We start from the raw sequence: 25,099 nt of genomic DNA, 5'->3' as shown, positions 1-25,099 counted from the left end.
ACCCCCCACCTCCGCCCCGCGCCAATGATGCCTTTAGGGTAGGGGTGGCTCAGACACTGCGAGTGGCATCCTGTCTAAAGCAGGAAGTGACTTGAAGCTGGAGGAGGTTGGTCCCCTTCCCCTTCCCCATCCCCGGCCCACCCAACAGCCAGTGGAGCTGCTCCTCTTTAGACACCGAAAAAGGGATGAAAGGGGAGAGATTGCTCCTTAAAAGCCTATTCTAGGGAAGGGGAGAATTAGCAGGCTCCATCTCGTCCTGTTATCTGCATCGGTGCTGTACAAGGTCGAGTTGCTTAGTGACAGCAAGGTGGGGTTGGGGATATCTACACTTGCGGCGAGGGAGGGGAGAACAGGAACTCACAGCCTCAGATGAGTCACCTTAGGCAGGGCAGGCATTATTTAAAACTCCGCATGTGAGTTTCTCTGATTATATACTAACACACATCACCGGCAGCGCCGAGGGAGGAGGGCGCCAGAGAGAAGTAGGCTGGGCGTGAGCTGCCAGGCAGGAGAAGGCTGACTTGGACAGAACATTCACTGCCAGCCATCCAGAGCAGGCAGACAGGTGCCTGGCCTGCGCCCTTGAGCCCTGCCATGGATTTATTTTCTGTGCGCTCTCTGATGTCCAGTTCACAGACAGTGCCTCTCAGCTTCCCAATGTAAGAAAAACCCATTTCCATTCTTCAGATAGGGTGAGAGAAGCTCAGAGAGGTGCAGTGACTTGCTGGAGGACTGAGCTAGGAACAGCAGAGTGGTCACATGCTCCACAGGCCGGGAAACGCCCAGCTGCTAGGGGTCCCCGTGTCCCCAGTGCTGTCCCTTTCAGGTCTCATCCTCTGCTCCTATTTGGCCTCAGATTTCACGTTGAATTAAAACACAAAGGCCAAGAAGCAATTATCTCCGGAAAAATATTTTCAGAACTGTGTAATGAGTGAAAATACCCCAAGAAAAGCCATTCTCTGGAGAGGTTCTGGAAGGCTCCGGCTGGTGGTGAAGAGCCAAGATGTGGGAGGTGGGGTGGCGGTGGGGAGAAGGTGGAGGCCAAGCCCTGGGTACCTGGGAGTGGCATCCCAGGGACAGGCTGTCCACTGGGGGCCCAGCAGCAGGGAGAGGGGAGACAGGAGGAGAAATTCTAGGAAATCTGTCTCCACCCTGTGAAGAGGCACTAGGCACCTGCCTACCTACATGCTGGGAGGATGCTGGGCACTTCCTAAAGCTGGGGTGATTAAGACCTGACTTGGCCTAAGAGGCTACTCAGACATCTGGCTTTATTTTCCACCTCCGATACAGACCAACTATTGAGGTGGCAAGTAGAGTGCACATTAAGAAGGGCGGCATCACCTTGGGTTTTACCAAGGCATTTTTGCCCCATAAACTCAGTGTGCTTTCATATATGGCTTCTCGTTTCCTACCACAAAGCCAGCTCCGGGGCATCTGTAATTATCATCATTATATGGTCGGAATGTGCTGGGAACCAAAGGCAGTCCCGAGGCCCCTGTTACCTAGTCCACGGTGCAGGGCCATCTTTGTGAATAATTAAGGCTGGTCCTTACCACAGCCCACCCAAGCCTTTAAAACTCACCTGGGCTTTCTCTTTATACAAAGACTTTAGATTCCTTCCTTTACTAGCTTTGTGACTGGTCAGGTCTTTCAGCCTCGCTTTCCGAGCTATGAAATTGGGGTAGTAATAATGCTTACCCCAAGCCAGTGGCAGTCAACAAAAATATGCATAAGTGAGCAGCAAATGGAAACCAAGTATGTAATTTTACATTTTCTAATCTCAAAACAAGTCACTTATCACAATGTATCCAAAACACTATTATTTTGATAGACCATCAATATTTAAGGATCAATAATGAAATATTTCACATTATTTTAACTTACTGAGCCCATAAAATCCAGTGTATACTTCACACTTAACAGCACATCTCAGTTCAGATTACCCACGTTTCAATGTTCGGCAGCCACCATGCCTAGGGTCTACCGAACTGGACAGCCTGGCTCCGAAAGCTGTTGTGAGGATCAGGTGACCTAAGGGGTGTAAGGGCAGGGCCATCAGCTGACACGTCAACGTGGCAGATATATTCCTCCTGTCTTTCCTCTCCGACACACACACACACCCGCAGAATTTTCCACATTTAAAAGGCCTTTACAAGGACGCAGGAGCCCAAAGCAGACATGTGACAAATCCAGCCCTTTTCTAGACCCCCCAACTCCCACCCCAGACCAAGCCATCTTCCTTCCCTGTAGGGGCGAAAGGGCGCCCACCCCGCCATCCTGGCATTCCTTTTAGGCAGCTGCCCGTCGGCTCCCCGGGGCTCCACACTCCTCTCCACGCTGCCCACCGCCCCTCAACGGCGTCCTGGTCCCTGCCCAGGATGCGGGAAACCTTCGCTACCCGCTGGAGAGCCCACTGCAAATGGGTCTTCAATTTCCAGTTCCCCACTCCAAAGGGTACTCGACACCTCTCCCCGGCCCTAGGAGGCGAGGACCCCGTTCCAAGGCAGCCTCTCCCCCTGGTTCCGGGGCCCCGGTCTCCAGGCCTCCTTGAGGGTCCAGAGTGGGCGAGGCGGGGTGGGGACTGCGGCGCCAGCGAAGAAGCCAGCCCCAGGGGTCGCCCGCGCCCGTGGATCCGGCAGGGGGCTGCGGCGGGGTCCGAGGTCCGGGCACCGCGCGACCGCGGGACAGCGGGGCCGGCGGCCCACCCCAGACCCAGGGGCAGCCGCAACGGGCCGAGCGCCCCCACACCTCGCACCGCGCCCCGGCTCCCCCTCGCGGTGCCGCAGTCCCAGCCGCACCACCCCCGCGGCCGCAGCCCCGCCCGTCATGACGTCACCGGGCAGGGCGGGTCCCCAGGTATAAAAGACTGAGCTGGGGGGCGGCGGCAGGTCTCTGCGCAGCTAAGCCCGCCGGTCCACGCCGCGCACCGCTCCGAGGGCCAGCGCCACCCGCTCAGCAGCCGGCACCATGCGCGAGATCGTGCACATCCAGGCGGGCCAGTGCGGCAACCAGATCGGCGCCAAGGTGGGTGCGCTGCCGCGGAGGGACCTGGGGTGGGAACCGAGGGTGCGGGCTGGGGCTGGGTCCGGGGCGGGGGCGGGGGCGGGAGGCCGCGGCGGCCCCGGGCTGGCTGGGTGGCACATTCCGCGGCGAGGCCGCCGGGCGGGGCCCGGGAGGCTGCATGACCCGCCGGGATGCCCGCAGCGCCGCAGCTGTGTGTGCGTTTCATCTGGGCCCTTTCGATTTCCCTGGGACACAGCCCTTCTGCGGGACGCGGTTGGCATTCCGCTGGGTGTATGTGTCTCAGAAACTTGGGTCGGGGCTATGGTCATGTTTATTGCGCTAGCTTCATGTGAATTTCATTTGTGTATTTATCTCTACGGTTTGAATGAAAACATGCAGCGTCACTGGACTGGCAGATGTAACAGAGGCTTCCCTTCGGGCCGTACAGGCGAGGGTGTTAGATAAATTTCCTTGCTCGGGCACTGTCTTGACATGATCACATACAACGCGATAGTTTTGCTGCCAGTCCCCGAGGCGGCAGGTGACTGCGCTGTGTGGGGGCTGCAATTACTGACCGCTGTGTGGGAGGCAGCAGAGGGCCTGGTGCATAGGTGGGGGCGGGAGCCAGTACAAGGACGTGGTCTCTTTGAGAACCGCCATGTTGCCCACCCAGCCTCCCCGCCCCCTCCCTGCCGCAAATTCACAATGGAGCCAGCGCCCTCACCATAGCCAGCTCCTTCCACTGCCGCCCAGGTGCTCTCCCAGGCTCCTGCTGCCCTTCGCCCAGTCCCTCCGGTGGTCGGTGCGGCATTAAACCTGCACTGTTGCGGGGGTGCCTGGGATCTGTGCCAAGAGAGCTTGATCCCTGGAGGCAGACACAGGGTGGGTCCCCCTGTCCTTGGTCCTGCCACGACCCATCAATCATCCCGGATGCAGTGGCATTCAGCCCTGCCTTGGGTGACAGAGCTTCCCTGTATCCCTTCTAGATTTCTCTACCCTCCCCACCCTCTCCCTAGAAGGGCATCTGCTGTGCCCCCTCCTCCTCCAGGGCCCCTCCCAGCCTTTCAGTCTCTCCCCATAATATGGCCGATGCTCTGCAGATTTTCAAGCCCCTCAGCAGCGGTTGCTGCAGGAAATAGGGGGTGCAGCTCTTTGCTCTCTGTCTAGCACTTACTGTCTGACCACAAAAGCCCCTGTTCCAAGGACATGGGAGGGGGACAAGGCCATCCTTAGTGACATTCAGGATGCAGAGCCATGGTGTGGTTCTTGTTTCATTTCAGTTTTGGGAGGTCATCAGTGATGAGCATGGGATCGACCCCACAGGCAGTTACCATGGAGACAGTGACTTGCAGCTGGAGAGAATCAACGTGTACTACAATGAGGCTGCTGGTGAGTAGCGGGATGTGTGTGCCCAGGAATCCTTGCTTTCCATGATGTGGGAGATGAAATGTCCTAGGAACATGCACGTGACAAAGGCATGCTTGTTGCATATTCATTTCAAATGCCAACTGCTGGAAAAACACGCTTTATGGTTTCCTAAGAGTCCTGCCTGTTTGCCACAGTTAAGCACACTCAGGACCTCCTTTTTCTTAAAAGCAGAAAATCTCCTGTTCTCCTTTTGTCTCAGATGCTGGAATTGAATGCTGCTGTGAGTCCATCCCTAAGCACAGGTCTGAGTCAGTTCTCGTTTCCTGCAGGTAATAAATATGTACCTCGGGCCATCCTGGTGGATCTGGAGCCTGGCACCATGGACTCCGTCAGGTCTGGACCCTTCGGCCAGATCTTCAGGCCAGACAACTTCGTGTTTGGTATGTAGTCATGATCACTGGGAACTGGCCAAATGACACCATCTTCCTAACAGCCCTGCAAAGCACAGTTCTTAGTGTTCAGTGCCGAGGTGACACTGTGTCCACGGCAGCCCTGAGTCCTGGCCTAGCTCCACGCAGTCCATGGGCGGTCATGGCTCACAGATCAACGCCAGCCTGCAGAGGGCTACCGCAGCCCTTCCGTTGCAGAGCAGCCTCAGACTGGAAGGAAGAAGGAGCAAGGAAAAGCTTCAAGCCAGGCTTCATAGGCTATAGGCAACTTCAAAGGACTTCAAAGAATCAGGGGCCAAAAGCACAGGTTATGACCAGAGCTAGACAGATGCTGAGGCCACCTTCTCTCCTGGTCACACTGCCTTCACCTTGCCTGTTTAATTGTACTTGAGTATAAAGAGAATGCCTGTTAAAAATGTATGTATTTCAGAACCAATTAAGTTTTCTAACCCTATCCTCTTCCTCAGTAAATAGCCTCCGATGAGCTAAACTTACTTCTTAACTTTATTATGATCCCAGTGTCTTTGAGGTCACTGACACAGAAAAATATTTCTTCAGGTAAAGGAAGAGTATTCAAAAGAGAAGAATCTGCCAGTCTAAGACCAGTCCTACCTTCTCCTCCATAGTCAAAATGACAGATTTTGAAATTCCTTATGTTTTAGTGTCTAATGTTCACTTTCCCTCTGGCAGGCCAGAGCGGAGCTGGGAATAACTGGGCCAAGGGCCACTACACAGAGGGAGCTGAGCTGGTTGACTCGGTCCTGGACGTGGTGAGGAAGGAGTCAGAGAGCTGTGACTGTCTCCAGGGCTTCCAGCTGACCCACTCTCTGGGGGGTGGCACCGGGTCCGGGATGGGCACCCTGCTCATCAGCAAGATCCGGGAAGAGTACCCAGACCGCATCATGAACACCTTCAGCGTCATGCCCTCACCCAAGGTGTCAGACACGGTGGTGGAGCCCTACAACGCCACCCTCTCTGTCCACCAGCTGGTGGAAAACACAGATGAAACCTACTCCATTGATAACGAGGCCCTGTACGACATCTGCTTCCGCACCCTGAAGCTGACCACCCCCACCTACGGGGACCTCAACCACCTGGTGTCGGCCACCATGAGCGGGGTCACCACCTGCCTGCGCTTCCCGGGCCAGCTGAACGCAGACCTGCGCAAGCTGGCGGTGAACATGGTGCCCTTCCCGCGCCTGCACTTCTTCATGCCCGGCTTCGCGCCCCTCACCAGCCGGGGCAGCCAGCAGTACCGGGCGCTCACGGTGCCCGAGCTCACCCAGCAGATGTTCGACTCCAAGAACATGATGGCCGCCTGCGACCCGCGCCACGGCCGCTACCTGACGGTGGCTGCCATCTTCCGGGGCCGCATGTCCATGAAGGAGGTGGACGAGCAGATGCTCAACGTGCAGAACAAGAACAGCAGCTACTTCGTGGAGTGGATCCCCAACAACGTGAAGACGGCCGTGTGCGACATCCCGCCCCGCGGCCTGAAGATGTCGGCCACCTTCATCGGCAACAGCACGGCCATCCAGGAGCTGTTCAAGCGCATCTCGGAGCAGTTCACGGCCATGTTCCGGCGCAAGGCCTTCCTGCACTGGTACACGGGCGAGGGCATGGACGAGATGGAGTTCACCGAGGCCGAGAGCAACATGAACGACCTGGTGTCTGAGTACCAGCAGTACCAGGACGCCACGGCCGACGAACAGGGGGAGTTCGAGGAGGAGGAGGGTGAGGATGAGGCTTAAGAACTTCTGAAATCAATCGTGCATCCTTAGTGAACTTCTATTGTCCTCAAGCATGGTCTTTCTACTTGTAAACTATGGTGCTCAGTTTTGCCTCTGTTAGAAAAATTCACAGTTGATGTAATGATGTGGAACTCCTCTAAAAATTACAGTATTGTCTGTGAAGGTATCTATACTAATAAAAAAGCATGTGTAGAAAACCTTGTGGTCTCTGTTCTCACTTCAAATAATTTTTATTCTTTCTCTAAATGCTTAGTATAAAGTTTCAAGGTTTAACTTGGTACTGTTTTTATTGTGGTAATCAAAGTTTAACAGCAATGTAGGATTTCTGCTTTAGTATTTTAATTAATAGCATTCTTGCCCTTTTAGTACAGAGCAACGAAAATACGTATTTTGTTCACCTTTACTGGCCCAAAGTATTCATCTCTCAAAAGTGAACCAGGAGTAAAGAGGGACATGGGGTAAAGCAAACCTGCTCCTATCTGCTGCTGTTCAGGACATCCTATGATCTTAGAATTGAGGACCTTGGGCACGGACTCTCCCTACTTCTCTTTGAATATGATAAACACAAATAAAAACACAAGTGAAGCTTGAACCTCTCAGATAAAAGGTACAGTATAAATTCAAGACGTCTTAAAATCTCCAACATTAACACTACACATTCTCCAGGTAAAATTTATTTGAAAGTAAATTATGGCAGGAATTCACCTGTTAAGACAATGGTATAACCTATCATTTTTTCATATAAATAAATCAGATTTAATTTTCATAGCTATTGAAGTTAGAGGCTTTATTCCTTTTTTAAAGACAAGGTCTTACTCTGTTGCCCAGGTTGGAGCACAGTGATGTAATCACAGCTCATTGCAGCTTTGAATTGGCTCAAGTGATCCTCCACCTCAGCTTCCCGAGCAGCTGGGACCACAGGTGTGTGCCACTTCGCCTGGCTAATTTTAAAAAACTTTTTTTTGTAGAACCAGAGTCTCCCTATATTGCACAAGCTGGTCTTGAACTCCTGGGTTCAGGCAATTCTCCCACCTCAGCCTCCCAAAGTGCTGAGATTATAGCGGTGAGCCACCGTGCCCAGCCTGAAGCTAGAGGCTGTTTTCAGTATGTCATTATTCTCATTTGGTTAGGATAAGATTGAAGGGAGGGGTAGAAAGTCTCAAAGGCGGAGAGTTTCAAAGGCATCATGGTAACAGGCAGCAACACGATCAAGCCCCACACGAAGGAACCACCAAGACTTCAGTGTGCATTCTCATTGTAGGAAGTCTTCGGCTAACTTGTTGAATTCATTTGCAAAACGCAAATGCAGGTTGTGTTTGCCTTCTGGCATCAAATGCAGCCTGAGAAAAGGAAGAAAAAACGCTTTGGGTCAATGGCACACCATTTAAGAACAAACCCCTCACTCTCCCCAACATTTCACAAACATCTGAAGTGAAAAATTGCCACATTTTCCCCATGAGCACTATGGAGGAGAAAATGTAACCCATCAGCCTTCTAAGAATATAGATAGAAACATAAAAGTCTTGGAGTTTATGACTACCCCTGAGGTTGACTGTAAGGCAATGACTTAACAGTAGCAGACACACATTGTATTTGGAATTGAATCAAGTAACAAATGGTTTGGCCAGAAAATGGACTGAGAGTTGGGGAGGTGCTTTGGTGGTTACTCTAGAAAAATCCATTTTAATGAAGTTGATTTTAAGAGAGAGGGTCGGTAAGATGATAAAAATAAGAAATGTCCAGAATGCACTGGGCTGGGCCAGGTGAGTTTCTTGGGCTGTCGATGTAGCGGGCAAGTGCAAAGCAGAATGCACAGCCGCCCTCAGCCTGCTGCTCAGTGTTCCAAATCACCCTTCCATTTTTGGATTACTGAACAAATCCATCTACACACAAGCCGCCAGACAAATGGCTGTGAGGGTGGTGAGCCCACGCCAGCAGCCCTGTGCTCCGGGAGCCGCTGCTGCAGCTGTCACGGCTCAGCGTTGTGGCAAACACACTGTCCTCGTAAGGCTTCTTCCTTTCAATAGCACTGTGATAAAATGGGACAGGTTTACAGTTTCCTGAATAAATGCAGCCTTCTCTTTGTTCTATATTTGACTTATTAGCGACAAAAGTATAGAAACAGTAAAAGTGTTAAAGGTTCTAGGATGAAAGCCTAAGTTCAGGCCACTCTGTCTACAATGATAACTAGACATTAAAAGGACAATATTGGGGCAGAATGTGTTACCATGTTGCCGAATTTTTTGACTTTCAATACTTGGGGACTGACAGATCAGAACCTCAGCAGGCTCGAGGGAGGAACTGTGGGGCAGGGAGCTGTCCTTGGAAGATGCTGAGCCTCTTCCAACTCAGCCACCACATTGCGGGTGGGAATGGGGTACCAAGAGAATCAACTTGAAAGGAAGACATATTGTTGGGACCTTTCCAAGGGCCTTGGAAAATTAGTAATGCTATTACAACCAGAACATTCTACATTCAACTTTAACACTATTCAGAAAAGAAGGATGAGTTGCACCTACCCCAAAGATAGGATCCCAGTTGCCTACACAAGGAACAGGGTTTGCAGGGACACTCAAGGCCTTTGTTTTCAGGAAACAGGAAAGAACCAATTGCCAAGGATGCTGAGAGGTCACAGAAGGTCACGTAGAGGCTAAATTGCATCCCCTCATCTGCACTAAGCTGGACGGGGAGGCAGGGAGCCCCCAGCCTGCCACACGTGAAGTCCTGCTCTGTAGACACCCAGCCCGTCTGGCTATGATTTGTTGGTCTCCCATAAGGAAGGAAGGAGACTCTCGCTGTGAATCCTTTCTTTTCAGCCATTCGGCACTGTCTGCACTCTTCCTCATCTCTAGATCTTGGGGAAATAAAAATTAGGCTCCCTTCATTAACATATGGGAGACCTGCTCTGAATGCAGGATGGATGAATGGACAGATGGACAGACAGACAGAAGAGAATATGAAAACAACTGTTCTCCTTGATATCTTTTGAGGGTCACTTCAAGCTCCTCAGCAGCCCTTGCCTCCCTTAGGTCTGACAGGCTTCACTGCACGGAAACTCTACTGTGTGTTCCTCTTTGGGAACAGGACCACAATAGACGGTCATGAATATCAGCTGTCAAGGCAAGGCAGGAGCGCCATAGCTGCCCTAGATTCTCACCCAAGTAACAAAAGGATGTAATCACATGCTTTGTGGAGACTGCTTTTCAAACAGTAACATTCTCCAGAAAAATGAGCACGAAACCTCCTGCTGCTGAACAATGGCCGAGTGGGAAAGGAAGGGGCTTCAGAGGATGAACACGAGTTCCTCTGCCAGGGCAGGTTCCTCATTGCATGTTGCACCTTCAGAAACAAGACATGATTCCAGGCCGGGCACGGTGGCTCAAGCCTGTAATCCCAGCACTTTGGGAGGCCGAGACGGGCGGATCACGAGGTCAGGAGATCGAGACCATCCTGGCTAACACAGTGAAACCCCGTCTCTACTAAAAATACAAAAAAAACTAGCCGGGCGAGGTGGTGGGCGCCTGTAGTCCCAGCTACTCGGGAGGCTGAGGCAGGAGAATGGCGTAAACCTGGGAGGCGGAGCTTGCAGTGAGCTGAGATCTGGCCACTGCACTCCAGTCCCGGCGACAGAGCGAGACTCCGCCTCAAAAAAAAAAAAAAAAGACATGATTCCAGATATTTTGAGGAACTAAAAGCCGTCTAACCCCAAGATAAATGTATGGGTCACTTTACCTCTGTCGATACAGCTCTTTTAAGTCAAAATGGCATAGGTGAGATGCTGGCCTCGCGACGCTACCTTTCCTGCCCCACCTGGAGCCCTTTTCATCGTTAGCTGAACTTTCACCTGTAACTCAGGGAGTTAGACAGTAACAAGGCCACAAGTAATGCGCTGTGGCATGTCTTCACCTTGGATCAATGTAACAAAACTTGATCTATGAATCCATAAAGTTGTCAGTAAGTCTGTAATCCGTAGAGTGCCAGTATGTACTTTTGTTTTAACTGGAACCCAAAGCAGGCCACTGGATCTTCGCACAGCATCTCTTGCAGTGTGAAACTGGGCAGCAACATGGCATATCACTTCTTCAGGCACTCCTTCTGACGCCATCCAAACCTGGTTGCTAGTAGCCCATTTTAATTCAGAAACTAAATATTGTCCTTTTTCATTCTGCTTCTTCTAGAAAGCCCCATCTAAGAAAAAGGTACTAGACCAGGCACGGTGGCTCACGCCTGTAGTACCAGCACTTTGGGAGGCCGAGATGGGTGGATTACTTGAGGTCAGGAGTTCAAGACCAGCCTGGACAACATGGTGAAACTCCATCTCTACTAAAAATACAAAAATTAGCCAGGCATGGTGGTGTATGCCTATAATCCCAGCTACTTGGGAGGCTGAGGCAGGAGAATCACTTGAACCCAGTAGGCAGAGGTTGCAGTGAGCCAAGATCCCACCACTGTACTCCAGCCTGGGCAACAGAGTAAGGCTCTTATCCCACAACAAACAAACAAACAAACAAAAAGGTAATGGTGGGCAAACCACAAGCTCCTTGCTGCTGATGAAGCTGGGGGCTGCCTAGCTGGACAGGCTCTCCTCGGGTTAGGGCTGACCAGGCATTTGGGGATGGTGGAGGCAACAGCTCACCGAGAGCTCCTTTTCTCAAATGCAACCATCTCTCAAGCAGTAGACACAAGCATTAGATGCAAAACTGCACCGGAGGCTACTTTCTGGGCAGTGTGTCGGCTTACAGTGGGCTGCTAGAGGACCCTCGGGCTGCTGGGTTGGTGCTTTTAAGTGGTGTGTCGAGGATAAAGCCTTTCCAAGTCTGCTGTGACTGTGGGGCCCTGGACTGCAGGAAAGCTTTCTTCCTGTGACAGTCGGATGTAAACTGGAGGCATCATCGCGGGAGGAAAACACTGGCTTTATGGGGCCAGGACATGTTTTATCTAACCAGCACAGAGTCCGAACTGACAGGCTACATCCATCTCCCTGGGTCACAATTCCTCATCTGGAAAATGCGGACAGTAATAGAATTTACCCTGTAGAATCATTCTGAGGATGAAATGAGAGAGTAGATTCAACGTATGCAGCACAGGGTCTGTGGGTACGTGGTAAGCTTAACAAATGTCTGCTGTTATTTTATTAGTATATTTGTATTGCACTGTACAAAGTGCAGAATTCCTTAAGGTATTAATCTGTGCAGCATATTAAACAATGCCTGACTCAGGGGAGCACAATGAATCTACATTTGTTGGCTAACACAACACCTCCAACTGGAGGCTTCTTCTCTTAAGAGTGGTTTTAATATAATCTTGCAGGTTGGCCGGGTGTGGTGGCTCAAGCCTGTAATCCCAGCACTTTGGGAGGCCGAGACGGGCAGATCACGAGGTCAGGAGATCGAGACCATGCTGGCTAACATGGTGAAACCCCGTCTCTACTAAAAAATACAAAAAAAAAACTAGCCGGGCGAGGTGGCAGGCGCCTGTAGTCCCAGCTACTCGGGAGGCTGAGGCAGGAGAATGGCGTGAACCCGGGAGGCGGAGCTTGCAGTGAGCTGAGATCCGGCCACTGCACTCCAGCCTGGGCGACAGAGCGAGACTCTGTCTCAAAAAAAAAAAAAATATATATATATATATCTTGCAGGTAAGATTTGTCTGGAAAGGTTCAGACCACACTGCTTGAAATATTAATACAAAGGACTCAACTTGATAAGCACTGGCTAATTCTGTGTGCAGTAAATGCTGTAATGAGCCCACAAGCAGCGTCCGGAGCTGACGGTTTTCCCTTCCACCTGAGCAGCAGCTGGGAGGAGCTGAAAGCAGCACCTGGGAAGAGGAGGGCTGGGATGCCAGTGGTGGGGAACTGTCACCTGGGGCAGTAGCAGAGGAGTGGGCAAACCACCGCGTCCAGGCTGGAGGCAGTACAGAGCGGAAGCTGCAGCCCTGCCTGCCTGTAGCATCTACCTCCCCACCAGAACCTGGCTTCACTTTTCTATGGAGCTGAAAATGAACCATTGTCACTGGTGTGAATCTTTTCCACCTAAGCCAATTCATTTCACTCCACCTAGTGGTAAGGCTCCCACTGCCCTGCCTGGGAGGACTAGGGCCATCTTACCACTGGTGGCCAGACCCAAACAGCCAAGGAAGCTGCAGAAACAGGCACTTCCTTCCCTTCTGTGGTTCAGACAGAGGACAGTGACTAGTCCACTGCACAGACATCCCAGGCCTGATGCCTCGCTGCCAGCCTGCCAGCACACCCTCTGGTGAACCCAACACAAGGCCCAGACCTTTGTAGAGATGGCATCCATCAGCCCTTCACCCTGTGACTGTACACTTTGTGTCAACTTGACTGGGCTACAGGGCGCCCAGATATTTGGTCAAACATTATTTCTGAGTGTGTTCATGAGGGTGTTTCTGGATGGGTTAGCATTTGAATCCATTGACTGAGTAAAGCAGAGGCCCTCCCCAGTGTGGTGGGTCTCCTCCAATCTGCTGAAAGCCTGAGTAGAACAAGAAGGCTGAGAACAGGGAATTCCTCCCACCTGGTGGCCTTCAATCTGCAATGTTGACTTTTTCCTACCTTTGGACTCAGGCTGAAACACTGGCTCTTCCTGGGTCTCAAGCCTCCTGGCTTTCACACTAGAACCACACCATCACCTCTCCTCGCTGTCAGGCCTTCAGACTTAGACTGGAACCACACCTTTGGATTTCCTGGGTCTCCAGCTGGCCAACTCACTCTGCAGACCTTGGGACTTGTCAGCTTTCACACTTCATGAACCAATTCCCTGTAATGAATCTCTTTCTTTCTACCTATATATACATACACACATACACGTATTGTTGGTTCTATTTCTTTGGAGAACCCAAATATGCCATATACCTACACTAATAATGGTGTTGTCTTAGCTATTCAGGAGACTGTAATGAGCCGTGACCACACCACTGCAGTCCAGCCTGGATGACAGTGCAAGACCTGTCTCTTAAAAAAAAAAAAGAAGGCCAGGCACAGTGGCTCACACCTATAATCCCAGCACTTTGGGAAGCCGAGGTGGGCGGATCATGAGGTCAGGAGATCGAGACCATCCTGGCTAACATGGTGAAACCCCGTCTCTGCTAAAAATACAAAAAATTAGCTGAGCATCGTGGCGGGCGCCTGCAGTCCCAGCTACTCAGGAGGCTGAGGCAGGAGAATGGTGTGAACCGGGGAGGCGGAGCTTGCAGTGAGCCGAGATCGCACCACTGTACTCCAGCCTGGGCGACAGAGTGAGACTCTGTCTCAAAAAAAAAAAAAAAAAAAGAAAAAAGGTATGAATAAGGAGCCACATGACCTCAGATAGGTGAGCGAGCAACTGGAGGGGCAGGCAGAGGCAAGGAAGCCTCACCGAGGAGCCGCCTGAGTCCTGGCCTAAGGGGTGAGCACACACCCAGGCAGGCGGAGGCGGAGGCTGAGGGGTGGAGAGCGGCTGCAGGCGAGAGGCGAGGGGCTCATCATTTGCAGCCAAGTCTGACACCCAGAACCAGGCCTCTGGTTCCTGAGATCTGAGCACCTCCTCAGAAGCGCCGTGATGGGCTGAATTGTACCCCTCATATTGATATGCTTAGATCCTGACTCCCAGCATCTCAGAGTGTGACCTCCTTTGGGTAGGCCTGCCACCACTCTCAGCTAATTTTGTGTATTTTTAGCAGAGACGGGGTTTCACCGTGTTAGCCAGGATGGTCTCGATCTCCTGACCTTGTGATCCGCCCACCTCGGCCTCCCAAAGTGCTGGTATTACAGGTGTGAGCCACTGTGCCTGGTCTTCTTCTTTTTTTTTTTTTTTTGAGACGGAGTCTTGCTCTGTCGCCCAGGCTGGAGTGCAGTGGCCGGATCTCAGCTCACTACAAGCTCCGCCCCCCAGGTTTACGCCATTCTCCGGCCTCAGCCTCCGGAGTAGCTGGGACTACAGGCGCCCGCCACCTCGCCCGGCTCGTTTTTTTTGTATTTTTTAGTAGAGATGGGGTTTCAACGTGTTAGCCAGGATGGTCTCGATCTCCTGACCTCGTGATCCGCCCGTCTCGGCCTCCCAAAGTGCTGGGATTACAGGCTTGAGCCACCGCGCCCAGCCTGGTCTTCTTTTTTTAAGAGACAGGTCTTGCACTGGTTCATGGGTGTTTAAAGAGGTAACTAATTTGAAATGAAGTCATATGAGTAGGTCCTCATCTATTACGACTGCTGTACTTGTATGAGAACATGTGGACACAGGAGGCAGAAAGGCAAGGCCTGCTGTCACTGCTGTCGTCTGAGCAGTTCTCACTGTGTGTTTCGTGTCTCAGACTTCGGCATAAGAGCTTGTTAGAGCAAGGGCTTCAATCCACTAAAAACACATTTTAAAACCACTGAGCTTGAGTGATCTCTAAGGCCTCTTTGCTTAGAATAAAAATAAGCGATTCTTATTTTTCTTCTACCACAAAGAGAGGAGAGAAAGAGACGAATTAACATAAGCTGGAAGCAGACCTGCTGAGCAAGTCCACACTTTGTTCAGCCTCCTTCTGAGGCAAGAACGGCAGTTTGGTGTTTGTTTCACACATAATCTGTATTTCTTGGTAAAAATCTGGGAAGGGATAGTCTGTGCCTTTAAGTGGTTTTTTTTTTTTATTTTTTTTGAGACAGGGTTTCGGCTCTTGTTGCCCAGGCTGGAGTGCAGTGGTATGATCTTAGCTTGCTGCAACCTCTGCCTCCCAGGTTCAAGTGATTCTCTGCCTCAGCATCTTGAGTAGCTGGGATTATGGGTGCCCACCACATCTGGCTAATTTTTGTATTTCTAGTAGAGACGAGGTTTCACCATGATGGCCAGGCTGGTCTTGAACTCCTGACCTCAGGTGATCTGCCCACCTCGGCCTCCCAGAGTGCTGGGATTACAGGTGTGAGCCACCGTGCCTGGCCTGTGCCTTTAAGTTTAATTAAGTGTACCTGGCAGCCGGGCATGGTGGCTTGTACCTGTAATCCCAGCACTTTGGGAGGTGAGAGGATGGCTTGAACCCAGGAGTTCGAGGCTGCAGTGAGGTATGATCCCACCACTGCACCCTAACCTGGGTGACAGAGTGAGACCCTACCTCAAAAAAACAAAAGTACCTGGCAAGGCAATGGAATATCCAGTTCACTGGAAGCGTGCTACACTGAGTTGTTTCCCTGCCGTCAGATGGCTGTCAGATGTGCACACAACACAGTCGGGTTTTGGTACTCAGGCTGTCAGATGTGCACACAACACAGTCGGGTTTTGGTACTCAGGCTGTCAGATGCACACACAACACAGTCGGGTTTTGGTACTCAGGGAATCTGCCTTCGTTTTGTGGAGACCAAAATAAACCAACCACATTCGAGGTAGGCTCATGCCCAACATAAAGGGCTCTTACAGCAGAGGAAGGTAATACGTAGAAAATACAAGCCAGTTTTCTTCTCAGCTCACTGCAAGCTCTGCCTCCTGGGTTCACGCCATTCTCCTGCCTCAGCCTTCTGAGTAGCTGGGACCACAGGCGCCCGTCACCACGCCCGGGTAATTTTTTGTATTTTTAGTAGAAACGGGGTTTCACCGTGTTAGCCAGGATGGTCTCGATCTCCTGACCTCGTGATCCACCCGCCTCGGCCTCCCAAAGTGCTGGGATTACAGGCGTGAGCCACCGCGCCCGGCACTACAATCCAGTTTTCGACAGTCATTGCTAATAACACTTTACACTCAACCTATTTCCTCCAAAGAATACTGCTTTAAGAAAGTGATCTTCCATAAAATAGTCTACTAAAACAATTAATCTCTGCATAGTAAGGGTGTTTTTCTCCTATACTGATGTATTCTGTTGCTAGGAGATGGGCTTAAATTAAACTTTAATTCCTAAATTAAACGTTCTTGTAGACTGACTTTAATTGAACCTGGCTGTTTAAGGGCACATACCACATTTACTATGTATGTCACTGTGCAAAAACCTGTCATTTCTGAAGCTGGAAGACAATTAACCAGGTCACCTGGTATCTTATTCTAGGCACGTTACCATCGTACATATTAAGAGAGAAGTGGCAGCTGTACCATGGTGGAAAAGCACCATATTAGGAGAAAAATCTGAGATTCATTATTTACTAGCTATGCAGCCTTGAAAGATTGCTTAACATCTCTCAGCCGTGATTTCTCATCTGTAAAATGGATAATATTTTTCATAAGTGTGTCATAAACTATAACTATATATTATATAAAAAATACCTTTTAAAATATTAAGTGCTATATGGAGACATCACTTTGCACACTGCAAACAAACACTATCAAAAGCGCAAAAACTGAGATTGCATAAAAAACTTCTGTAGGCCGGGCGTGGTGGTTCACGCCTGTAATCCCAGCACTTCGGGTGGCCGAGGCAGGCGGATCATGAGGTCAGGAGATCGAGACCATCCTGGCTAACACAGTGAAACCATGTCTCTACTAAAAATGCAAAAATTAGCTGGGCGTGGTGGCGCACGCCTGTAATCCCAGCTACTCACGAGGCTGAGGCAGGAGAATCACTTGAACCCGGGAGGCAGAGGTTGCAGTGAGCCAAGATCACGCCATTGAACTTCAGCCTGGGCAACAAGAGCGAAACTCCGCCTCAACAAAAAACAAAAAAAACAAAAAAAAAAACAAAAAACTTTTGCAAGGATTAATAAGAAAGTATACTATTGGTACCATGACCATGACTTAGTATTATAATTTTGTAAAGTCAAGTTTGAAAACACCTTTTATTGCCTATTAAATACATTTTTCTTTCTCTCTCTCTCTCTCTTTCTTTCTTTCTTTCTGAGACGGAGTCTCACTTTGTCACCCAGGCTGGAATGTAGTGGCATAATCTTGGCTCACTGCAACCTCTGCCTCCCAGGTTCAAGTGATTCTCCTGACTCAGCTTCCTGAGCAGCTGGGATGACAGGCGCCTGCCACCATGCCCGGCTAATTTTTGTATTTTTACTAGAGATGGGGTTTTGCCATGTTGGCCAGGCTGGTTTTAAACTCCTGGCCTCAAGTGAACCGCCCACGTCAGCCTCCCCAAGTGCTGGGATTACAAGTGTGGGCCACTGTGCCCAGCCCTACTATGTCAATTTAAAAACTCAAAGTGGGGCGTGGTCGCTCACGCCTGTAATCCCAGCACTTTGAAGGCCAAGGCAGGCGGATCACGAGGTCAGGAGTTTGAGACAAGCCTGACTCACATAGTGAAAACCGTTACAACTAAAAATACAAAAAATTAGCTGGGCGTGGTGGCGCACACCTGTAATCCCACCTACTTGGGAGGTTGAGGTGGGAGAATCGCTTGAATCTGGGAGGCAGTGGTTGCAGTTAGCTGAGATCACGCCACTGCACTCCAGCCCAGGCGACAGTGCGAGACTCTAGCTCCAAAAAAAAAAAAAAAACTCCTCCACTAAACCTCTTTGTCCACCCGCAAAATAATCCTGCCTAACTCCCACCTTTGCTCTTCACTGACTCTACGCTCTCACCACATGAATTATTTGTTATACAGGCTCATGTGTATTTTTGATTCATGGTTGAAGTGGCATAGGAGGAATGTGTGGAATAAAGAGATGCCTTTTAACTTAAAAAATGCTAAATGGATATAGCATTATCCATTATGGATATAGGAATTATAAAGGCTTATGGTAATTGTATTTTATTATGGAAAAGAAACTTTTTATCCTCATTTAAAAATTCTCTGAGAAATCCGTTGTTAAATATATCACAGAACAGAGTGATAAGGAAGCAGTGGAGCTGTTTCTGTGCCTGCTCTCCTGGCTGGCCTGAGGGCTTCAGGGACAGGGAACTCTACCATTAACTGTGCTGAGTGGCGCTGCCTGTCAGCAGACATCAGAAATTTGGTTTAACAGATTTTTAAAAATTGGGTGGTCAGTGCTTTCATAATGATAAAAAACTAAACTGAAAATTCCCAAATTGTGTGAAATTGTTTCGGTTAATACTGATGGAAATAAACCTGAACTATTACCAAGTGACAGGGCTTAGCACCTATGAGCATGTTTGCCACTCATAAAAGTAAGAGCTGTCTATCTGAACGTGCCTTTCCTTCCGGTTATCAATCACCCACAGTTCAGGGTTTCTGTCCTCCGTGGTACCCTAAATAAAGTGGTGCTACTGACTGGCACTGGCAAAAGGGGGGGCCGTGTACTCTAAAACTCCAACTCCTCTTGGTTCTTTTCCTTCCAGTAGCTTTGCCCATTGACTCCGAGGCTCTGTGGGGAGGAGTGTGAAGGTGGTGACAGGACTTACCGTGAGCCTTTCACGTGCTCATGAATGAAGTCGGCATGAAACCGCGGGACCAGAGGGTCCTTCTCACCGTGCACAACCAAGGTGGGGCACTGGACCTGGGGCAGCAGGTGCCGGCAGATGTTACCTGAAGGATACACAGCACAAGAAATCTGCTTTAGTGCAACCATTCTACGCTGTCAGAGGAAGCAAAGCTCGGCGAGCCCTGCCCCTCCTTGGCCCTCAGTTTCCCTATCTGTAAAAACCGTGGTTTGGATTTGACCGTGCCTGGGATCCCTTCCAGCTCTCACATTCTTTGGATTCCCTTTTCTGATTCTCTCTGCTTCTTGTTTGTTTGCCTGTTTCTGAGTTCTACTAGTAAATAAGCAGCCTGATTTAAATTCACATAAAACAGTAGGAAACTCAAATAAACACCCCACCACTATATTCCACAGTGGCGGTTCCCAATGTGAAAACAGGGGTAGGTGCTGGACACCTGCAGAGCTTTTCCCTGGAAATCACATTTCAGATGAGTGTAGGGGCCCTGGCCAGTCCTCAAAGCACATGGGCCTCGCAGTGAATTCATTATACAACCTGCGCATCACTGATGCCTTTCCACTGATGCCTTTTCACTGATGCCTTTTCACCGACGCCTTTTCACCGACGCCTTTTCACCGACGCCTTTTCACCGATGCCTTTTCACCGATGCCTTTTCACTGATGTCTTTTCACCGACGCCTTTTCACCGATGCCTTTTCACCGACGCCTTTTCACTGATGCCTTTCCACCGACGCCTCTGTGATACTCCTGACTAACGTACTTTGGAGAGACTGGAAGGACTTACCCCCATGTATGAGAACTTTCCGGAGGCAAAGATGGACAGCCTGGGCCCTAGTCCCTGTACTGCAGCTTCCTGCCTCTGTGAGACTGTGGTGGCCCCTTAACCACTGGGAGCTTCAGCCACAAGCAGGAACAATCGTAGTGCCTGGCGGCTGTTGTGGGGCTAAAAGGAGAGGTGCATCTCGGTTCCAGCATCCCTAAGCTAGCTCTTTCCTTCTGCTCCCTCCCTTCTCTGTGTGTGTCAAGAAGAAGGCGCTGCAGCTCTGAGAAGGCTGGGAGCTGCCCCCACAGTGCAGTGCTGCTCTGCCTTGCCCTGGGCCTTTCCCTCCTCTTCAGTGGGAAGTCCCCGCCTGCTAAGTGAGAAGGGGACCCGGTGACTAGGGAAATACTTCTCCAGGTCTCTGACACTTCCCTCTCCTGTCCCAAGATGACACACACTGGCCAACTGCTTCATCATGTAATGATCAAAGTCCATATTCCTAAGTGCTCACTTTGTACCAGGAACTGTTTACACAATTTCATATCTGTGAAACCCAGTAGTTACATGTTTTAACTCATTCAGCACATAAACATGTTTGTCTGTTAAGTACTTTTGTAATAACAGTAATGCCAACCTTTCATTAGGCACTTACTCTGTCTTTGATCCTGCACCAAAGCTGAACAGATCATATCTCATTTAATCCCCACAACAGCTTTTCGAGGTCACAGACAGGAAACTGAAGCTTCAAGAAGTGACGTTACCTGCCCAGATCCATTCTAACAGCAAGCCAGGGGCACAGCCAGAATGCACACTCAGGCCCATCGCACTCCAGAGGCGTGCAATGAATCCCTATGCTATACCAAGCATCCACAAACCTGAGAGGACAGTGAGGAGAACAGGGCTCCTACCAAATTAGCCAGCACAGAAGGGGGACATGTCATGAAGTGCCTCACTGTGACAGAGATTATACACTGCTGCAGCCTCTGTATCATGAACGTAGTTTTGAATTGCTGATTTAACCCTATTTCCACCTTTACATCTTCCTATCTTTTCACTACTCTCTTCAATAAAACATAAAAGTTTACAATTTACAAATGTGCCCTCTTTAATAGAGAACTGTCTCAAACATTGCTTTTTGGCATTTTTTATTTTTGTTTTAAGAGCAGAAATTTCCAGGGCCTGTTTCCATGGGTGGATACTGCATCTGAACAGGAACATTATAAGGCATATATTTGATATATTTGCTGCTTTCAACTCAAACCAGAAGAGTAACATTTCCAAATGTCCTTTTCATTGTGAAAGTTCTGGCAGATGACTCATGCAGGAAATGATTACCTAATAGATCAAATTGGTCCTTCAATCACAACCATTTTGTAACAATGCACTCCAAGATTAGATCTCAGCTACTCTATTTTCTCAGCAATTAAAAAAAAAAGAAAAATGAGATTATAAACATAAATAGCTGTATGAAAATAAACTATAATTCAGAATTTCTCTTAAAGATGTCAATTCTTACTTTAACTGGAAATCTTGGTAATTTTTCAGATAAAGAATAGGAGGCTAGGTGTGGTGGCTCAGGCCTGTAATCCCAGCGCTTATGGGGGGCCGAGGTGGGCAGATCATGAGATCAGGAGATCAAGACCATCCTGGCCAACATGGTGAAACCCTGTCTCTACTAAAATACAAAAAAAATGCCTGCGTGGTGGTGCACGCCTGTAGTCCCAGCTACTTGGGAGGCTGAGGCAGGGGAATCACTTGAAACCGGGAGGCAGAGATTGCAGTGAGCTGAGATCATGCCACTGCATTCCAGCCTGGTGACAGAGTGAGACTACATCTTCAAAAAAAAAAAAAAAAAAAAAGAATAGGAGATATTTTTCATAGTTAAGGTCATATCACTTAGTCCTGAAGATGGGAAAAAAATAATATTTTCTTCCTCATATTAACTCCATTGAGATTAAAGATTAACAGTGTCCTCCTGGGGTGACACATCTAAATGTGTAAAAAGGAAAAAATATTGTACATATTGTGGTCTATTTATTTTCGAATGACTCATTCTGGAATTAGAAAATAGAAACTGTTCAAGGCTTCTGGGTAATTATTTTGTCATCACACACACACCAAGGATAAGAAGGAAAAGAGGGCCGGGCGCGGTGGCTCAAGCCTGTAATCCCAGCACTTTGGGAGGCCGAGACGGGCGGATCACGAGGTCAGGAGATCGAGACCATCCTGGCTAATACGGTGAAACCCTGTCTTACTTAAAAATACAAAAAACTAGCCGGGCGACGAGGCGGGCGCCTGTAGTCCAGCTACTCGGGAGGCTGAGGCAGGAGAATGGCGTAAACCGGGAGGCGGAGCTTGCAGTGAGCTGAGATCCGGCCACTGCACTCCAGCCTGGGTGGCAGAGCAAGACTCCGTCTCAAAAAAAAAAAAAAAAAAAAAAAAAAAAAAAAAAAAAAAAAGAAGGAAAAGAGAACAGTCTGCTATTAAAGACTCAACAATGTGAACCTTTGGACACGCAGCCCTATCTCTACGTTAAGCCAGATTGACGACACGAGAACTGGCACAGTATACAGTAACTAGTATTCTCTGTTCTGTTCACACATGAGCGTGTGAGGGCGATGGGCAGATTCATGAATCACTGAGCAATTCTGGAACACTGGGGAGGAACTCGAGCACCCCCTCTAACAGGCAGAGAGCCCTTCAAGCCCAGTAACCTACCATCTGGGAGATGTTGAAACTGTCTTATGCCATCCACCCACTTTTCACAGGTTCTGGCAAAGTAGTCATACCCATAGAGGGCTTCTAGAGGCTTTCTCGTTCTCTCACTCCATTTAGAAACATCTCGGATGCCTGAAAAACAGAAGTGGAGGCAAAGAAACATTTAGTTTCATACTAAAGTATTGTCTTTAAGTATTCCGAGCAAGAGCCACCTCTGAGCCCATGCGCTCACGGCCTCGTCTGCCTGGAATGCCTCCCTCCTGCCCTCTGCTCGGTTTAGCCCTGGCTGCTGCTTTGCAGTGCCTTCTGGACCCGTGACTGAGGGCCTGCCTCCCACTAGGACCTGTGTGCAGTGGAAGGGACTTTGCTTTGCTCCTCACTGTACCCCAGGGCGACACTAGTGCCTCCCACAAAACAGGCCCACAAGTCAGTGCTTACCAAGTGAATGAAATTAGAGCTGCACTTACTGCTCTCCTTTAAAGAAACAAGATAAAAGAAAATATGACCCTAATAGGGTCACCTGAGTAAGAGCGACCATATTTGCAAAGGAGGAGTTTTTTTCTGCATTTCATTTGTATGGACATTGAAAAATGCACACAAAGTATTCATTCTAATTTCTGCTACCGAAGAAATATGCGTGTAAAAGGCTAAGTACCAAACTTCAAACTGTATTGCAGATGATTCACCAGTAGGGAAGAACAACTAAAACCACCATGAACATGAACCAGCAAATGCAAATGCGATTCCTTAGGCCAATCTTTTCCATATTTCTTTAAATACACTGTGGTAAGTAAAGATTCTAATGTTCTTGGGCATATTAAATATTGCTTACTGAGAGCTACATGTTGCCCATGGAAGAAATACACCACCAAGGGCATGAACTCATATGAACACAATCTCGACAGCATCCCGGACAATGCCAGGAGCCTGGCAGGCACTCACCATGTGCTCAGTGAATCCAAAGCACCAAATAGAGGAAAAACTGCTACTGACAATCACAACTACCTTCTGAGGAGGGAGGACCCCCCATTACAGGACAGTGCCTGGTGCCCGCCTTTGCTTCTGCTAATTGGCTTACATATTCAGAGGTAGGCCCCGCGTGAGCTGAAGATAAAGGCTGAAGAGGATGAACTGCTCTGCACAAGAATGCAAAGACTTCAGTGAGGTACGTAGAGACAGGGTGAAGAGGTGGGGAGAAGATGTGGGAAGAAGAAAACGTTTGGAGGTGGGGGGTAAGGGAGAGAGAAGCAAGCAAGACAGTGTGAAGATGGCCAGTAAAACGGCCCCGCACATGCTTCTACTTTTGGCTGCATGGCAGACCGTACCCTCTGAAAGGCCTTTTTCCAGGGGAATAACTAGACCTTTAACAAAACAGAGTTTTGCGGCATTGCTGAAGTTGCGGGGGTTAATGGAAACCAGGGTGTGAGTGTGTGTGAGTGTGTCTGCACATGAGAAAGAGAACTCTGAAAATATAGCAAAGGAAGTAAGCCAGCTCCAAAGGCAGGCCTGCTCTGGGCGGAGACGCAGTGTTCACGGGCAGGCTGGGGGTGTTCACGGGCAGGCTGGGGGTGTTCACGGGCAGGCTGGGGGGGTTCACGGGCAGGCTGGGGGTGTTCACGGGCAGGCTGGGGGGGTTCACGGGCAGGCTGGGGGTGTTCACGGGCAGGCTGGGGGTGTTCACGGGCAGGCTGGGGCCCAACCTGAGACTCCTGGATTAAGCGGAGCTAAAAATGGCCCAACCTGGCATGATCCTGTGGTTCCCAAGAGCAGCAAACACACATCTTCTCGGAGGGAAAGTGCTCTCGATCGATGCTCACCATTTTGTTTGGTTTCGGATGAAGAGTAAGCAAATATTAGCTCCTAACCAAAGGTCACGAAACAAACAGGATTTTTAGAAAGTTAATGGAAAAACTAGAAAATTGGAAGAGACATCTTAAGAAATGATGCAGAACACCATGCAGAGACAAGAAGATGAAGAAGAGATAAGGAAGACGGAAAGACGAGGTCGACAAAAGTCCACTTGTCTCGGAAGACGAGAATAAGGAGAATGAGCGAGACGCCTACTTGAAGAAATAATGGGTGGGAGTGTTTTTCAAAATGAATCAAAGAATCCCCAAACAAAAATGCAACGTATTCCAAAGAGGATAAGTAAAATGAAATCTGCACTTGGACAGAATATATTAAAACAGCAATATATCAAAGGTAAGGAGAAAATGTGAAAAACAGCCAGAGAGTCAAGACACATCTCTCTGAAGCAGGAACCATGTGGATGGACAGGAAACATCTCAATAGCGACGATGGAAGGCGGAAGACTGCAGAATGGGGGAGACAATGACTTTCCGCGCCCATTTCCACACTCAGCTAAACAGACTTGCAGAAAAGGTGGGTGAAAGAAAAGACACTTGTTGGTAAAAACTCAGTTGACCATTAACAGGCTGCCCTTAAATAACTTCTAAAAATAACGCCAGGAAGAAGAGAAATGCGTTTAGAAGGAACATTTGTGAAGAAAGAACAGGTGAGTAAACAAACAGGCAGACATGTTGGTGGATCTAAAACCAAGCAAAATCAGTCAAACCAATGAGAAAATAAAACACTGTGAGGCCGGGCATGGTGGCTCACACCTGTAATCCCAGCACTTCGGAAGCCTGAGGTGTGTGGATCACTTAAGTCCAGGAGTTTGAGACCAGCCTGGGCAATGTGGCGGAACCCCGTCTCTACAAAAAATACAAAAATTAGCCAGGTGTGGTGGCGCACGCCT

At 49.3% G+C, this 25,099-nt stretch overlaps 2 protein-coding genes across 4 annotated transcripts in view; one reads left to right on the top strand and one right to left on the bottom strand.

Annotated features, from left to right (window-relative positions):
* The first annotated feature begins 2,862 nt into the window (after positions 1-2,862).
* Positions 2,863-6,768, top strand: TUBB2A (tubulin beta 2A class IIa). Its single transcript, XM_033216072.1, has 4 exons — positions 2,863-3,024; positions 4,284-4,392; positions 4,701-4,811; positions 5,511-6,768. The coding sequence occupies exons 1-4, from the start codon at positions 2,968-2,970 to the stop codon at positions 6,569-6,571; spliced, it is 1,338 nt and encodes a 445-aa protein (XP_033071963.1). The 5' UTR covers positions 2,863-2,967; the 3' UTR covers positions 6,572-6,768.
* Positions 6,769-6,888: 120 nt separating this feature from the next.
* The window catches only part of BPHL (biphenyl hydrolase like), a 34,290-nt gene continuing 16,079 nt past the window's right edge, over positions 6,889-25,099 (bottom strand). The window contains exons 5-8 of one of the 3 annotated variants that reach the window (XR_004438485.1): positions 22,342-22,473; positions 18,829-18,952; positions 10,304-11,615; positions 6,889-7,911 (exon numbers count right to left, since the gene is read on the bottom strand). Coding sequence is in view for 1 of the 3 variants with exons in the window: in XM_033216073.1 (XP_033071964.1) it covers positions 7,824-7,911; positions 18,829-18,952; positions 22,342-22,473 (344 nt within the window). In the remaining 2 variants the exon portion in view is untranslated. The remainder of the gene's footprint in view (positions 7,912-10,303; positions 11,616-18,828; positions 18,953-22,341; positions 22,474-25,099) is intronic. The other 2 variants (XR_004438486.1, XM_033216073.1) reach the window with 2 other exon arrangements.

The sequence above is a fragment of the Trachypithecus francoisi genome, unplaced genomic scaffold (genome assembly GCF_009764315.1).
Source record: "Trachypithecus francoisi isolate TF-2019V2 unplaced genomic scaffold, Tfra_2.0 Lachesis_group10, whole genome shotgun sequence".
NCBI classification, from domain to species: Eukaryota; Metazoa; Chordata; class Mammalia; order Primates; family Cercopithecidae; genus Trachypithecus; species Trachypithecus francoisi.
This window is presented reverse-complemented; position numbering and strand designations above follow the sequence as displayed.